This window comes from Vidua macroura, chromosome 4 (genome assembly GCF_024509145.1).
Source record: "Vidua macroura isolate BioBank_ID:100142 chromosome 4, ASM2450914v1, whole genome shotgun sequence".
Lineage (NCBI taxonomy): Eukaryota > Metazoa > Chordata > Aves > Passeriformes > Viduidae > Vidua > Vidua macroura.
The window spans coordinates 1,880,209-1,897,340 of record NC_071574.1 but is presented as its reverse complement, the minus strand read 5'-3'; the positions used below and the strand labels follow the sequence as shown (position 1 = coordinate 1,897,340).

The 17,132-nt window shown below is 41.9% G+C and overlaps 1 protein-coding gene across 5 annotated transcripts; it reads right to left on the bottom strand.

The window, feature by feature from the left end:
- Positions 1–376: 376 nt before the first annotated feature.
- On the bottom strand, positions 377–16,809 carry ZGRF1 (zinc finger GRF-type containing 1). Of its 5 annotated transcripts, XM_053976170.1 has the most exons (29): positions 16,740–16,809; positions 16,014–16,129; positions 15,815–15,895; positions 15,640–15,696; positions 15,003–15,188; positions 12,636–14,685; positions 12,251–12,333; positions 11,488–11,586; positions 10,980–11,153; positions 10,611–10,716; positions 10,440–10,528; positions 10,088–10,232; positions 8,652–9,316; positions 7,389–7,527; positions 6,826–7,010; positions 6,521–6,708; positions 5,850–5,989; positions 5,624–5,770; positions 4,975–5,089; positions 4,610–4,866; positions 3,980–4,139; positions 3,292–3,369; positions 2,998–3,145; positions 2,597–2,724; positions 2,209–2,332; positions 1,752–1,928; positions 1,506–1,640; positions 1,157–1,418; positions 377–677 (listed from the first exon to the last, which is right to left on the bottom strand). In XM_053976170.1, the coding sequence occupies exons 2-29, from the start codon at positions 16,032–16,034 to the stop codon at positions 562–564; spliced, it is 6,255 nt and encodes a 2,084-aa protein (XP_053832145.1). In that variant the 5' UTR covers positions 16,035–16,129; positions 16,740–16,809; the 3' UTR covers positions 377–561. The 5 variants fall into 5 exon arrangements, with proteins under 5 accessions (XP_053832145.1, XP_053832148.1, XP_053832147.1 ...); XM_053976173.1 differs by lacking the exon at positions 10,980–11,153; XM_053976172.1 differs by lacking the exon at positions 15,815–15,895.
- Positions 16,810–17,132: the final 323 nt, after the last annotated feature.

Below are 17,132 nucleotides of genomic sequence, written 5' to 3'. Positions count from 1 at the left end.
TCAGTGGTACTCCCAGGATGGAAGGATTTCTCCCTAATATCCCAGCTAATCCCATCCTCTGGCATTTGAAGACATTCCCCCCTTGTCCTGTCACTCCGTGCCCTTGTGACAAGTGTCCCTGCAGCTCTCTTGAGCCCCCGTCCATCCTTAAGATGGTGCTTAAGGTTTTCCCAAAAGCTGTGGAAGGGGCCTTTTAATTGTTTTAGACAAGCTCCTTCCTGGATGCGACCTACCTGTGAATATGGAAGGTGACAGAATTGTTCTAAAACACCACGGTGTTTTAATCTGAAGAACAATGGAATACCACTAGTATTGTTAACGACACTAAGCATAAAAGGCTATCACTTCTCAAGCAGGAAAAGTCACTCCATTTATGGTTATCAACCAAATGAAGTCACTTTAATAATTTTTAGTCTTATGACCACAAGGTCAAACAGAAGTATAAGTGCACTGAGGTCCAAACAAAAATACCCCACATTAAATAAATACTAGATTACAAATTACCAGAGCTATTGCTATAGACAAGCAGTTAATATTCTGTTCATAAAACCAATACATATTTTATTTTTCCTTTTTCTTACGCTGTTCTTCTTCCTCCCAGCTCTCCAAGTAAGACTTGAGAATGTCATTCAGCTGCTGCTCACACTGCCTTGCGTGTTGTAAGCCATTTTCCCATCCTAAAAGCAGCAATAAACAGGATAATTACATCTGTCTCTACAGCACCCACCATGGAACCAGCCCCTGGCAATGCCAACATCTGTTCCCTCCAGCGTATTGACTGGCTGTGATATTTCTGCTTGGAAAACGGCTCTGTGGAGTTCAGTCACCAACAAGATGCTTTCTTTGATGTCAGCCAAGCAGGTAAAGTTCCATTACTAAATTCAAAAAACCCCTTTGAACATAAAAAGAGTTTGCAGGTAAAACTGCAAATGTGCAACTTGCACATGCTTGCATTTTCTTGCAATATATTAGATTTTCCATGTAATGCTAAACATTGGAGGTTATATGTAATGAATATAGTGGTTGATCTAGTGTACATACCACATACTTTATATGTTATTATACAGTATATAAACACTGTAAGGTGTATTATACATAGTCTAATGAAAGATAATGAGGTGCAAGGTTTCAAAAACCCCAGCCAAGAAACCCTTACCTCTGCAGTGGTGAATCACTCTTCCCCACAGCCTGTTCCTGCTCAGACAGGGCAGACTTCCCACAATCAGCAGGTGCCTCTTGGCCCTCGTTAGTGCCACGTTCATCCTCTTCTCCGAGTCTATGAACCCAAAGTGCCTTGTCCTGACACAGGACAGCACGATGACTTCCCTCTCAGCACCTTGGAACGCATCCACCGTGGACACCTGGACAGACTTGACTTCAAAAGCCTCGGAGTGAACCCCACTGAGCAAATTCTGGATCTGGGGGCAAAGAAATAGGGAAGAGGGAGGAGTTTGGCTACTCAGCGTACCTTTAAGAAAATGGCTTTATTGATTTACGATACAAACCTTATACATCTGTGATTTATAAAGGGTAATCACGCCAATATCGGCTCCTTCTATTCCACTTGCAATCAGAGACTGGATGAGCTTGACTGTAAAATGAGCTTCTGCCATGTTATAAAAGCTGTTGTCTCTTTCAACCTGGGAAGAGGGAGAAAGATTCCCACATTAGCTCTCACCAACAAAGCAAAAAGGAATGGAGGCAAACCGACAATACTGACTTTTTTATGTAAGAAGTGTTGAGGAACTCACTTGCTCCACGCCATGAACGCTATAAAAGCAGAGTGTCGGGAGCCATTCCAATAAAGGAGCCCTGTCCTCCTCGGAAATGCCATCGATGAGGCTCCCGTCGTAGAAGAGCTCGTTGGCGATGGCACTGAGGGCAGGGTGACAGCGGTACTGTGTCCGGAGAAGAATGGGGACGTGTCCCTAAAGGATGAGGAGAGACAGGTGGGGGCTGGGAAGAGCTCACGTGGATGGAGCTCGGAGCAACCTGGTCTAGTGGGAAGGTGTCCCCGTCTGTGGTGGGGGCTTGGATTGGGTGACCTCGGAGGTCCCTTACAACCCAAACCATTCTGTGATTTTATCTTATTTTGCAATGCTGAAACCCTGATCCTCTGACACCTGAACCACAATTCCCCGTGTGACTTCAGGGGACTTACAACTCCGCTCTCCACCTTTTTCAAACGTGTGTTCAAGCAGCACCTACCATTAAGCAGAGGCGGTCAAAGAGAGTCTGCTCCAATCCCTGCCCATGAACACTCTCAGACCCTTGAATAGTTGGTGGCAGTTGCTTGGGGTCGCCAACAAGGACGAGCTTTTCACACTGAAACCTAAAAAGGAATGTGGAAAAAAAACAGTGTTCTAAAAAGCATGTTAAAGGGTGCATAACCAAAGCTGTGTTTCTGTGTCACGCTGCTTCCCACCAGCCTTCCTTCTCCACCCCAGTTGAGTGACACCCTGGGACAGGCCTCAGTTTACAACCCCTCTTCTTGCTCGCTGAGGCGAGGCCTCGGGGTCCATGTGCTCACACAGGTGTGGAGCCTGGCGCTGCTGGGAGCTTGTGTCCCTGCTGAGGCCCCTCGGGAAGGCTGTACCTGGCGATGGGGAGGAGAGAAGCAGGTTCAGTCATCTGGCTGCACTCATCCAGCACCACCACAGGAAACCTGAGCGCGTTCAGGCAAGGGAAGGGGCAGGCAGCACACGTCACTCCCACCACCTTCACCTTCCATCAGCAAGGAGAAAACAGGCAGGCAAAAAGGGTCATTTCATAGTTCATCTCTGTGCAGCACCTAACTATAGCAGGAGAACACACATAAATTTATTTTTAGAAACAGGACACTAAGCTATACCTGTGCAATCAAACCTAACATTCACTTGATATTTTCAAACCAGGAGCTTGGCAGGTGTGAGAGGGGATTCCCACTTCCCATTTGCTGGGCCCTGCAGATAAGACACAGCAAATCCATGCTTTCCCATCCCATCTCTTTGACTGTACCTGTTGCAGAATAGTTTTATTGGTCCCCAGTTTATGCTGCTCAATGCTCTTCCTGACATACAGTTTCTCAGCTGGAGTCAAATCTTCTTTCATGAGAGCAAGCAGCTCTTTCAGCTGCTCATTTTCATTTCCTGAGCCTGCATGCAAACTTCAAAGAAGATTTTGTAACATACATTACAGTAACCAAAGCTAGCAGTGCTTGGAAAAATAACCATACTTTATACATAACAGCAATTTACAACAGTGTATTAATCTACCCCAAATTGCTTCAGATCCCTCAAAGAGGTTTCTTACCTATGGGGAAGAATTGCTTTCGTGATTTTCCTTATACTTCCCACTCTTATAAAATCCTCAAATCCAAGATCGAGCAGACTTGAAAGAAAAAGCAATGATAAACATTACAGAAATGGAAAAAAGAAATATTGAAAACTTTAAAAGTGGTTTCAAAAGACACGGCAGAACACTGAGGAACACAAACTTGCGTGATTAATAAGATGAAGTACCTCAGTAATTCAACAAAATCAAAATAAATTACCTCCTCATCATTTGCCTCCAAAATGCTTAATGCCTTGATGATTCCCCTCTCATAGTCTTCCATATGTATCTTCCCTTCCCTTTTCCTTCCAAACCCTACATTTCCTTCATGCTAAATTTTCACAAATCTGATTCTCTCTGCTCCTCCTTCCCCTCCTGCTACATCCCAAAGATTCCTGAGCAGTACTACTTTGTCATGATGGACTTTAATAGCATATTTGATGAGAGCAGAGCCTAAAGTAGTCTTCTGTACATGTTTTATGTAGCCTTCACTCTTTTAACTGTGCAAAAGAGCTGAGGTAAAATTAAAGCCTGTGTGTGGCACTTCTTAGGGAAATAAATCAATCTTTTTCATGTGTTTTTCAGGAAATACCAACACAATCATCACTCCAATCTAAGTGTGTTATTGGTTTTGGAAGAAGAGTCCATAAAAGCCTCAGTAACCCACCCCAGCAGTATCCTGTCCACAGCAACGTTGGTGGAAGAAGCAATGAGGAGTTTCCACGGAGTTGCCCTCGGACCCTCTGTAGCTTCACTGCTTTCAAAGAGCTGCACGAGGAACAAGATCACCACAGACAGCAAGTAGCTCTTACCAGCTCCAAAAACACCTGGTATTTTGGAAGAAAAAGCCCAAGTTGTAAGTGAGATTTTCCTAGAAAGTTTGAATCAATTGCTTTAACTTCAGTTATGCTGTGACTCCTCTAAACAAAAATTGCATGGCTTGCTTACACTTACAAAAAAACAAAGCTAATGCATGATAAAAAGTGGTTTTAATAGGAAAAGAAAAAAGCTGAAGATACTAAATAACTCCAGTTTTGTGTATAGGTATTTCTAGGCAAAACCTCCCATGCTTCAGTGAAACCCTGCAAAAGGCAGAACCAAAACTTAATTTAATTTAAATTTAAATTTTAATTTAATTTAATGGGGCAAATCTTTGTGCTGACAGAATGGATGTATTAATGTCACAGACATTATCAGAGGGGCTGATTTTGCCATTTCATATTAATGGCATTTCCCATTAATCAACATTTGTGCAAAGACAGAATAGCAGGAAATGCCACAATTCTTGGCTGTGTACCACGTATGATTGTGATGGGGAAGCTCTGCTGTTCCTCCCCTGGTTTGGGGTTTTCACAGGCCATCATCTGAGCTACGTGAATCAGCGATGCTGCTTGGTCTGGGTTCAGGGAGAACCTTTGGATCATGTCTTCAGCCACTGCCATTGCCACTTCAGAGCTCACAGGGCCAGACATCATTGAGCATTTCAGGCTCATGGCAGGTGGAGTAAATTTCCTTTTGTTGACTCTTTTTGGAGTATTTTCAGAATTAAAATTCCTAAGAAAACAAAAAATAGCCAAAAGTTGTGATATGATACAGTTTGTATCTCCTGGTTCTGATATTCCTGCACTGGACTGCTCACAGCATCACAGGACAGTAACTCACATTTTCAGGAGATAGGGGATCAGTGGTAATGTGGATGGATTGAAGTGCTCCTCCATGTTCCTTAAGGATGCCAGCTCACCACTGGCATTACAAACCAGCAAGGCATGAACGCACACTGGAAGGGCCACAGAAAAACAAAAGGAGAAAGAAATGAATAGAGCAGAAATTGCAAATCAGCTACAGAAATTAATTATAAAATGCCAGAAGAGTAATTAACTGATTTTATCTTCTTCATTTACAAAACAAAACAACCACAAAGCTTCAACTTAATTCAACAGCAGAACTGAGAAACTTTTGCAGAATCACAGACTTTGAGGTTTCTGCATTTTGTTTTTCAAGGACAGTAAAAACATACTCCTTTTACTTGCACGCTGACGGTCACCTTGCATTGTATATCATATTACATAATTTATTACTTTCTCCATATTATTCTCATTTCTTTCCCACCCATTTGGAATTTGCCAGTGACTTTGCAGGTTTAATTGCGTTAATTACTGTATTCAAATTATATATTCCAACATACAAGGGAAAAAAACACTGTGAATTAAACAGTGTGTGAGATTTGAGAAATTCTAAACTCATCCTTCACTGCTGGCTGGATTTTTCCTTAGTTGTTTCCCACAGTTCTGAATGCTGCTGTGGAACTCACTGTTGGATCTCCAGTTGGAGGGACTGTAGCCTTTCAGTGGTAGCAATTCTATTTCATTGTTGGAGGATGGTCCAAAGAAAGCACTGCTTGCAATGAAAGTATCGATGGGATCAAAGTTCAGAGTCTTGGAAACAACCCAGATGTCATCTGCCAAAAAAACCACACAGAGTCCTCATAAGCTTCTCCCACTGCCCCCTTTTAAATTGGGTGTGTAAGATGTGCTCACCTTTGCTGTAGAGAGAAGAATGCTCCTTTCTGCTTAGTTTCAGGTACAGTTTGGGTTTGGAGTCACCATCAAAGCTGGCAGGTGTATTCATAAATTTCTTGAACTTACTGTACCGCTGTGTTGGAATTTCAAAGGCTTTCCTGGGAAATTGTAATTAAAAAAAAGTATGTAAACCATCGACACATTTTGGATTCAGCACCAAAAATAACAAACCTCCACAGATTGGACCGAGTGGGTGTACATCATTTTACATTAGCAAATTCTGAATACATTTATCTTGACTGCAGAATTCCCTCATATTCAGCCACAATTAAATTGTTTTCTCTACAGTTAAACAGCACAGAATAGCCTTTGAGATGACTTCTGGCATAAGAATTAGAATCTTGAAGAGAATAAATCAAATTCTCCTGCTGAGGATTAAATGAACAATAATTCAAATGCAACAGTTCTGACATTAAGCAATTGATCAAGTTGCTGGTCAGCAGTTTTGATTCTTGCTAAAAAGAATACCATTGCTATAAATATTTTTCCTTCGCTAATTTAGCTCTTGCATTTCTTTGCAGAAAGAAACATTTACTCTTTAAATATAGAGAAAACGTGTTAAATCCTGCTGAAAGCCTGAGCAACTGGAGTATCTATAAACCTTGAATTCACACAGCATTTCAGGATACCTCACCAAAAGCTGGCATTCCTCATAGACAGCAATCTTTTTACTCCTGAGGTATGTCCCAATACTTTTTGTGTCATGGAGCACTGTGCTGGGTCTGGATTTTGTCTGTGTGGGGTGCACATCTTCAACCCACTTGAAAAAGGAGCACTGCTCAGCTTTTGGGGCATCACAGGCATAGAACAAACGGCCCTGCAAGGGAAAGGAGGGGAAAAGAAGTCCATGAGCACTAAAGCAAGCAAGAAAAAAAGAGAAAGCAATGGATGCTTTCACCCCAAAAGTGTAAAACCACAAGGAATAAAAGAGCACCTTGTTTTGACCTTCTTTTTTGACCATCACCAGCTTAGCAGGGTGCATGTGGTTGCAGAGTGGAGCACAGCTTCCTTGGCTCTGGCTTTGCCCATCTTTCACTGCAGTGTAAAATGATATATCCACTTTGGAGAGGGCATTGTGCAGTCTCTGTGCCAACTCAAACAGCATTATGTTCAATTGCTCTTGGTGGGGAAAGGAGAAGAACAGAATCATTAGCACACCCTTGAAATGCTTACACAGCTACACAACATTCAAACAAATCTATTTCCATTGGAAGATTTCCATCCCAAATAAAAATATTTAATCTGAGTCCTAAAAGAAACCATGTGACCTGAAAAATCCATTTATTCCAGGGGAAAAAAAAAAGGCTTAGGTATCTTAAGACTGGAAACAGCCCTGAGGTTACATAGTTGAACAGAAGTGTATTGTCTTTTTGGTTTGTTTTTGCAATTTTGGGTATAGACTGAATACATTTCAGTACATATATTAAAAAATGAAATGCACCCTGTTGTTTTAATAGGCAAAGTTTAAAATGACAGCATTCCAGAGCAGAGACTTACCTGTCAGAGCAGCTTTAAAAACCTGCTTGTAGTGAGTGTGAGACTGAAACACAGCTGGGATGGAAACCTTCCTTTTAGGAAGATTGGCGTGTTTCACTTTATCCACAGGAGGAAAAGACAACTCAGAAATTGTTATGTCCTAAAAAGACCCAGGAAAAGAAACCATTAAAAACTGTAAGACTTTGAATGAGACTAATTTTGCAGATTTGTGAAAATACATTTTCTTAGAGCTTGGGCTGCCAGTTAGGATGCACCATGAGGTTAAAATTTGCTCCTTGCCAAACAGCATGCATTTACAATAACACAGATAATACTTTCAAAGGCTTTAGAGTAAGTTTTAGTTAGTTCAAAACCATATTTTTCAGCACTGGGCATGGGGAAGGAGCACACAAGCCCCATTTTAAACACCATTTTTGCACAGAAATGAATTAATTATAACTGTCTTGATAAGCTCTTTAAGTCTGGTATAAATGGATTTTACATATATATATATATATATATATATGTATATATATATGTATATATATATATATATATATATATATAAAAATATATATATATATTTGTATCAAAATGCACACAATGTGTACTAGTGTATATATGAAATATATTAGTTATTTCCTCACCTCTATTTCACACAAATACTGTACTGGACAGTTTTAAAGAACCGAAAAACTTTAAAAAAAAAGAGAAAGAGTTAACATTTCTTTCAACTCTCAAAACCATTTGACAGCTTTAAAAACCTAACTTGTGGTTGGTTTGGTGCTTCCCCCCACCTTACTCCATCTGCCTAATGATCACAAACACCTGTGCTAAATTTTCAGGTGCTTATTCAGGGCTGTAACTTGGCTTTTACACAACTAGAACTGAAGGAATTTGTAGTATTTTGAAGTCAGACACTACGCCTTGAAGCAAAAACGGGTGTTGATTAAAATGATGCTGATACCACAATTAAGAAAAACCCTCGGTGCACACAATTTCTTACCAATTACAGATGTCAAAACAGCCCAGCAGCTTTTCTTTCATTTTCCTGCCTTCAACATTCAGATTAAAAATCTAGCACAGTGTTTGCCAAGGAATTACCTTTACATAGGATTAGTCACGGCACTTAAAAACATACATTTTTTGGTGTCACTAGTAGGTAGAAGCATTTCATCCAATCATAGTGATAACATCTGCAGGAAATCAGATAAATGCAGCCCCTTTGGCCAGAGCAATGAGTTAGTGCCAGTGATAGCCCTGTTTGCCCGAGCAGTTACACACCTGGCCCTCTCCTGTTCCGGCACGGCAGCTCAGGTGACTCAACACCTTTTGTGCCAGAGGTGTCTGCCTTAAGTGCGGGTAAAGCACCGTCCCCAATGAAACCGGATCTGCCTGGCTGCTCTCCGCAGCCCCGGAGCGTTCCCCAGGCGAGCTCCTGGCTGGCAGCAGCGGCGCAGAGCAGGGAGCACTTGCATTCACGGCTCTGCCCTCTCCTGTGTCACCCGGCGGCATTCCGAGGACGCTCCGGGCACAGATGTCATCCTCCTCTTCCCCTTCAGCGCTGTTTGCAGGGATCAGATCACTCCGAGCGCTGCTTTGATACTTCAGCCACTTGCTTTGTCTGGCTTGGGCAGTCACATTAGGTGGCACAGATCCCCTTTGTCCATCTTCCGTGTACTCCCCAAACACAGAGGTTTCATAATTCCTGTCCTGGGGGCCGGGAGCGCTCCTAGGAAATGCCGCTGACTCGCTGCACAAATTGCCTCCCGAAGAGCCCAAAGACTGCTGGAGCTCCTCGCTCTCAGGGGGGTAAAACGTGTCAGGAATCTCGTGGGTGGCAGGAAGAGTGACAAAGGGAGTCCGAGCGACAAAGGGAGTCCGAGTTTTCCTCGTGGGCGTGAACGCTGGGAGGCTGCGTTCCCGTGGACAGCTGGATTTCTCCCGGGCTGTGGGGCAAACACAGCTTACAGGCAACCTGGAGCACCTAGGGATGGCACTTCAGACGTGCCAAAAGGAAGGAATTCTGAATTCTTCCTTTTACACCCTGTCTTCTAACTGGGAAGCTCTCTGGATTGCTTCTGTTCAGTATTGTACTAAATCATAGATTTTGTGTGATTCTTTTTTAAGTTCTTTGAAATTAAAATGTCTAAATTTTGTTTGAAATCTCCATATTCAGAACACATTATGAAGCCACTCTGCTTGTATAAAAGACCATTATTTAAACATGGTTATATTTTGGAGGTCATTAATCTGATGTCACTGACAGCTGCCAACTAGAAAACACCCAGTTTAACACTTGCTGTTTTTTTTTCCAAAAGATAACCTACAAACCTATGAATTAATATTAAAAATTGCTGATAAATAAGCTGTTACTACCCAAAAGCATCCTTTTGGCTAAATTAATTATCATTGGTGACAGTTAGAGAGATGTCAAATGGGAGAGGGTCAGAGGACAGCTGAATATGGAAGAAAACTCAAAGCAGGTAAATAAAAACATAGATATCATTTAGAAGCTTAGCTTACAGCCTTTTTGCCCCCAAACTAGAAGCTGATTTTTCTTTATAAAACTAAATCCCTCCACTCAAGTCTGTTTCAGGGAGAATATAACTGGCAGATTAACTGTCTATGATAGCCCAATTCACTGTGCTTCGAGCATCCTCAGAGATTTTTCAGCTAAAACCACTGTGAGGTGCCAGTATAAATCTGTAAATTCTTACTGAACAAGAAATCTGGGACTTCTGGTTCACTTGATAAGATCCCACGTGTCAGGGGCTCCTGGATGTCTCCAACAGTCTCTTCACTTCCCCAAGGTGGAGAAATTGCGGAGTCTGGATCAAGTGGGGAAGTCAGCTCTGATGAAATCTACAGGTGAAGAATTAACATGGCAGGTGAATGACTGGAAAAAATCCCTGCTTACAGCTCTGTCACCAGTGTTCTCTCTCTCATCATTCTAAACAACTGAAAAATGTCTCTCAGAGTTGAGATAAAACAAGCTTCAAAAAGAAGAAACTGCCACGAACACACAGGAAACAAAGCCAAAAATATCTGCAAGAGCCAGTCAATCCCCACCTTGCCAGGTTCCCAGGCAGCCCACTGTGCTTGTCTCAGGTCAGAGGGTGGGTGTGGCATGGTCCACGGTGGCACAGCCAATGCCAGTGCTAGGAAAAACACGTGAAGCGCTCAAGTCATGCAGAAATTTTCAGGCCTATCACTGCCCCTTCTCCTTTTACTCTCACTTACAGGACTCATTTATTCCTGGCTCTTCAATAACATCAGGCTTCATCTGAAAATTCCCTTCTCTGATGAAATCAACATCATCCTTATGAAGGCTCCTGGAACTTGGAGACTTTATTTAAAAAAAAAAAAAGCATAAGCAAAATCTTGTCAGAAATTAAACTGTTGTATCTTCTTTTTTCCAAAGTGCAACTGATCAAAGGAGCAGAAAAAAACAAGTCACACATTATGAAGTTCTATGACAAAGGTAAGTAAAAATAATTTGTTTTGATATGACTGCAGCAGTTTAAAAATGAGCTATTTTCTATCTTAAATTGACAGGACACTTTCTTGCACTAAGGTTAGTATGGATAACTCAACACAAAAATGTTTTACCTGTCTGAAGTCATAAAGGTCATAATTCCTCGAAAAGAGGGGTGAGAAAAAAGTCTCAGCTGCAAAATCCATGTTCTCTGGGTGCTGCTGCCATCCTAGCTGGGAGCATGGAGCTCTCAACATGACCTCACTAGCTGCTGATCCTTTCACTTGGTGACCTTGGAAGGCAACAGGCTGCACAATGCATTGGAATTATCACTAACAGCAAGTAAAAACTGCTCTGCAACTATCTACAGTCAATACAGGTACTTTTTACACATACAACAAAAATAACCTGTTGACTCTGCAGAAGAAAAACAAACAAAAAAAAAAAAGTGTTTTTTTTTTTCCCCTTGTAATTTGAGTTTAAAACTCTCCTGGAAAACTTCCTGCAGTGAACTGTACTAAAAATTACGAGAACTGGTTAAAATTTTATTAGGACTTAGTGCAATACATTACAATTAGCAAACAATTTAACTGAAATTTAGGAAACGCTGTTAATTATACTTGAGTTCCACAGAAATGGTACCTTTGGTTGCCAGTCAGATGTCCCAGGGTCCCTCTGGGCTGCTGCTATTGGTACAATATATGCCTCTGTCTCCTGGAATAAATTGTCCACACAATTGGGCTGCACAGGAAAGTATCAAAACCTAGTTAGTCTAACAATTTAATAACCATTTAAAGTGAAAATTTAGGCTAAGAATTGTCTTGTATTTATACAAAGGAAGCCTTTTCAGTTACAGCTTTTTTATTTGGGAGCCAGGACCATCCATGACAGGATAAAAAACGTTTGCTTTTTAAATGGAACAGGAAATAGGGAAGGATTTAAAAAATCTTCCTTTAAGCTTTAGATGGATTGAAAAAGAAAAAAAGGCTATTAATAGCATTGGATAAAAATCAATGTGAATTATCAAACACAAACAGTTTTCCCAATGTATTTCAACCCAAATGCTAAAATTCCAAGGAAAGCCATATATTTTAAAAGATACTGAAAAAAAACCCAAAAAGGTGGTAAAAGATAGGGTAGGGAAGGAGAAGTACCAGTCATATTAATGGGATATTAAACATTACTAAATACTACACTTTTCATTAAGTTTCTTGTCATACATGAGGCCTCCTGAATATCGTCAAATATGACATCCTCTGTTTATTACCAGCTTCATAAACAATGCCTCTAAGCAATTTGTAGCTCAACCTCTATGGTTCCATAAACCAAGAATTTTATTCCAGAAGCCAGGTGGAAAATGAATTTATCTTGTACAGATAAATATATGTAGTCAAAAATTGGTTACCATAAGGCCAGGAGAATCAAAGTATGAACAGGAAGATGCCTGAAAACTTTCTGAGTAAGGCATTTCTGTAAACTCTTTTATAGCTACAAGAGATGGAAAAGCACAGTGAGTTACAGTCAATAGTCTGGGGTTTTTTTACATTAAAACATCTGAATATTTACAGGTCTTGCAAACCTTACCCATGCAACAAATGGCAGAGTTAGCATTTAACTGAATGAGAGCAAACAGACTTGGAGCTCACAATGTTGCTTTGAACAGTACAAATTTCATGAGGGAGCCTACACAACACAACACTCTAAAAGTATTTCTAAATGTGAGGAGAAATGAGAGAAGTCAAACAGGTACAGACATACAGAATCCAGTTTGAAATAGAAGCTGACCTAACCTCCATCCTTCTCAAGGGGTTCAATGGTCTCCTTAGTGTCTGTTTCACAGAACATGCTGGTATTTTCCTCCAACCTTTGCAAGCTCTCTAATGCTGTGCTATGCTGAGTCAAAGCTCTCAGAAGAGCAATATCATTCACCAAAGCAGGGAGTCCTGAGGAATTCTCAGCCACTGCTGTGCATTTCAGGCAATCCACCCCCATTGTTTCTCCTTGGCAGGCTTCAGGAGAAGCAGTGATGCTCTCTGCATTTTCCAACACAGTTCCTCCTACTGCTGTTTCCTCTGGAGATGAATAACCTGTTCCTAAAGGATCTGATTTCTGTGACAAAGCCAGCAGAGGGCTGCCTGGTTTCATGTCATCACTCTTAGAAGCCCAGAAGTGCTCTGAGCCAATATCTGGGGATTCCATGCATCCAAGCTGTGTAACTCCTTCCTTGGTCTTTTTGTCCAAGGCAGAAATTATTCTGCTGGGAGAAATACCTGGAAGACTTCCAGTGGCCTCAAACAGCCTGGTTTCAGGGTGACATTCTTGAACACTGGTGTCACCAGGCAAGAGCTCAGAGTGCTGGTTTTTTACCCAGCATGTGCCATTACTGGTGAGTGCTGCACAGCCATCCAGATCCTCCTCTTTGTTTGTGCCTTCAAAACTTGATTGACTCTCACTGATCTCCTTTACGTTGTGTCCATCACCTACAAGTTCCACTTCGGTTCTGGCCTGGTTTGCAGCGTCTTCTGCAGCTCTCCTGGCATCATTGTCACAAAGCTGGGGTGGTGTACCCCCCTCTCCATCAGATTTGGAACATTTGACTTCATTTTTGCTGTGTGTCTCTACTTCACAGCAAGAATGAGGCTTCAAACGAGGGCTCAAGGCAGCACCTTGTGCTACATCTTCTCCCTGGAAGCTACATGAAGGCATGTCTCCCTCAGAGAATTCCTTCCCTTCTCTCTCACACACATCTTCATTGTCTATGTCATTAAAATCAAAAGCCTCCATTAGGTTAAAGTTAACCTCCATCAGTTCCCCATCAGGACTACATCCTGTGCCCTGCAAACTGAACTCCTCCTTCACAATTCCAGCCTCAGTCAACGCCACATCCCCAGAGAGCTCCGGGTCACTAGACACTCCCTCGGAATTTTGCCTTGGGTGAAGCTCACTCTGCATCTTCACAGAGCAATTCTCCCTAAGACTGTCGGTCCCTGAATGCTCCCTGTATCCAAAGGGATTGTTTTCAAAGGTAGTTGCACTTGCTGAAGGTAAAATGCCACCTGAGGATGGGACAAACTGACTGTCACTCATTCTACTTACAGTCAACTCAGGTAGGAAGTAACTATTTGTGTTGCAGTGATCTTGTAAATCTTGACTTAAATTATTTACCTTTTTGTCTTGTCTCTGTCCTGTGACTTCTTCAGCACAAGGTTGTTCAGCTGAATTTGGAAGTGTTTGAGCATTCCAGACCTTGGTATCATTTACAGTTCCCTGCACAAAAGGCAGGTGCTGAGTATCTGGAAGGAGTCCCTCGGCAGGGTCGCCTGAAAAAGCAGGTAGGACAGGGCTTTTTTTGTCACATAAACCTGCATTGTCTGCTGCCTGAAACCTGGAAAGGCAGCCTGTGACTCTAGATGTTTGCTCTCTGTGTCCTTGTGCTGGTTTAGACTTCAGAAGAGCAATTATCTGTGCTGTGCTCCTGATGTGGTGGGACACTGCCCCGGGACCCGCGTGCCCAGGGAGGAGAGGAGATTCCGGCTTCACAACCAACTGATGGGAGTTTTGCTTCTCTGTCCCCTCACAGCTGTCACTAAAGGGAGCTGAAAGCAGTGAGGACACAGACATTTGCTCTCTGCCATTGTCCCTACATCCCTCTTCCTGACTGCCTGCAGAGGGATTTGTTTCTGCATCCTTCTTGCGAATCGTAGAAAACAACGGAGAGCTGATATAAAACTTGGATGGGAAACTCCCCTGGCACTCCTTAGACGAAGGCAATACTGTTGGTTTTGCTTCATCTTCCACAGCTGGTATTTTCTTCTCAACTTGGCGTGGCCCTTGGAAGCCCTGGGAGAGAAATTTCCAATTAATCCACATTTTGTAATCAGATGTTGAAAATGGGGCACACTCCATGGACTACATTCTGATCAAATCCACATAAATATTCCACAGGCGCATAGCAACAACCTCGAGCCCTCGTGATTTTTACTGCAGGCTCAACAACACCCATCCTGCTAAACCAACTCTCCTAAACGTGGAAAAAACACATTCTGGAGTAAAAAAAAAAAGAGGAAGAAATTATGTACATATTTACATTAATGAAAATATGTTTCCCTTGTATTTTACACTGCATGTAAACATGAAAAGTTTGGGAAAAAACACACCGTAAACTTCCTTTTCAAGCCGACAGGGAGATGTCTTGGGGGTAGAAGACCAGGTTTTACACCATTTCTATCCACTGCTGGAGTTTCTGCTTTCTTTGGCTGCTCTTCAGAGGGCTTTTCACTCCCTTTGACTGCCTCAACTGTGATTAAATATCGCTCACTTTCGAAATCATCTCCAGGAGACACCTGGAAAAGAGAGAGGAGCAGTGTGTGCATAATAGTACTGCAAAAGAAACAATATTATATAGCTTTGTTTTAAATAAGTACAGCCTTTAAGTACTTTTATGTAAAAAAATCAGGTACTTAGACCTACTACACCAGAGATGCCATATAATACTTTTATTTATACATATGTTGTAAAAAGCACTAGCACTTAGGTCCAATGATTATTTCATATATCTCTGTAATACACTGCTTTTACCACAAAGGAAGAAAAATTCCATGAAAGCTTCTGGACAAACAGTAAGATCCATGAATAAATAGAAGCTGTTTTCCCTTTCCATTATTTGCACTGTAGCAGAGATTCATATCAACAACAAGAAAAATTACTCTTTGGCTACTAAACAAGTGTTTGAAATGCTGCCGGAAAGACAAACTACAATCAGATGTAAAAATAACAACTCTGAACAAAAGATACCTGAGATTTTATAAAGATACTCTCCAGACATTGTCCTTTATCATCAAACAAGGTAGCCTGCAAAATAAAAAAAAACCCCAAATTTAAAATGACCATTTATTTCACTAATCAGCTAGACTGCCACTGGCAGTAGTAGATGATATTAAATCCAACAGTGTTAAGTCTGAATTTTCACCTGATTTCTGCCAGTTCTAACCCTCAGAATCCCGTCTTGCCATGTTTTTGATTTTTTCATCTTTTGGTGAGTGTATAACACCTGTTTTAAATATGCCAAATATTGAAAAAACAAGAAGTAAGAAAACGTTCAAATATTTCAGTAACTACAGTCTCTAAACTTAGGCCTACTTAATTGCACAGCGTTAAAAATCACTCACAGTAAATTCTTGAGAGGCCATTGCTTTGGCAACACAGGCATCCAAAAGCTTATTTCACAAATATCCACATCCTCCCACAGCCTGAGAGACAGGGAAACGGTCAGGATGCACCAGAGCTGTGAAGGAAAAGTGTGGACAAAAAAAATTACTTATTTTTTCCCCTCAAAAGAAAATAATTAGATGCAAGGTGGTATCAGACCAGCGTGGTGGAGCTGCTGTGGGTGTTTTAAAGAGAAACCTCAAAAACAATCTAACACGCTGCTGGTAAACAAACAAACAAAAAAATCTCTTTTTAATAGATGCCAAGATATTTTCCAGCTTTTAGATTAAATAATTTATTTAAGTTTGCTTGCAAAAAAAAAAAAAAAAAAAAAAAAAAAAAAAGCCGTTACCAGAATGATTTTGTCCCAGGTGTGGAGTTGGTCACGCGTGTTTAGCTCATGCAAAAAAATAACTGACTCCCCGTGAAGCTAAACCTCTTTGCATATTTGAACTTAGACCGCAAGATATCTCAAAATACATTTTTATGCCTATTTCTAATCTATAAATATTTAAAATTAATACTTAAATATGTTATATTTAATGCTTAGGTGAAATTTTATTTAATGTATTTTGTGCAAATGTATTATGCTTAATATTTATATATATATATATATATATCATGTTTTGGATTGGTGAGGAACAGTTTATACGACGGAAAGGGGAAAGATTCGCGCTGTTTCTTACGGTTGCCACCTGCTTGGGTGCTCCAGAGGCTGAAAATCCTAGGACACGCTCCTGAGGACAGAGACATGCCTGAAGCTCTTCGAGCGGCTGGCTCGGTGCGGGACCCGCCGCTGCGGAACGCGCTGCCCCCACACAGCCCAGGGGGGTGCGCCGAGGGGCCGCGAGCGCAGCCCGCCGCGCCGCACTGCACTGCACTGCACTGCACTGCACTGCACTGCACTGCACTGCACTGCACTGCCGAGGGCCCGGGCGGGCTCCCCGATCCTACCCGGCGGCTCCGGGAGCGGCTCCGTGTCCGGGAGCGGCTCCGGGATGGAGGCGGCTCCGGCGCCGCCCGCCCGCCCGTCCGAACTTCCCGCCGCGGCGCCCCGCGTGACGTCACGACGGCCGCGA

Coding starts and splice junctions, on each gene's coding strand:
- ZGRF1 (XM_053976170.1), bottom strand. CDS start 16,034: ATGGCCTCTCAAGAATTTACT. Junction 7,528..8,651: donor CCGGAACAGGAGAGGGCCAG/GTGTGTAACTGC, acceptor GGGTCTTTTTAG/GACATAACAATTTCTGAGTT. Junction 2,725..2,997: donor ATAAAACTATTCTGCAACAG/GTACAGTCAAAG, acceptor TGCTGATGGAAG/GTGAAGGTGGTGGGAGTGAC.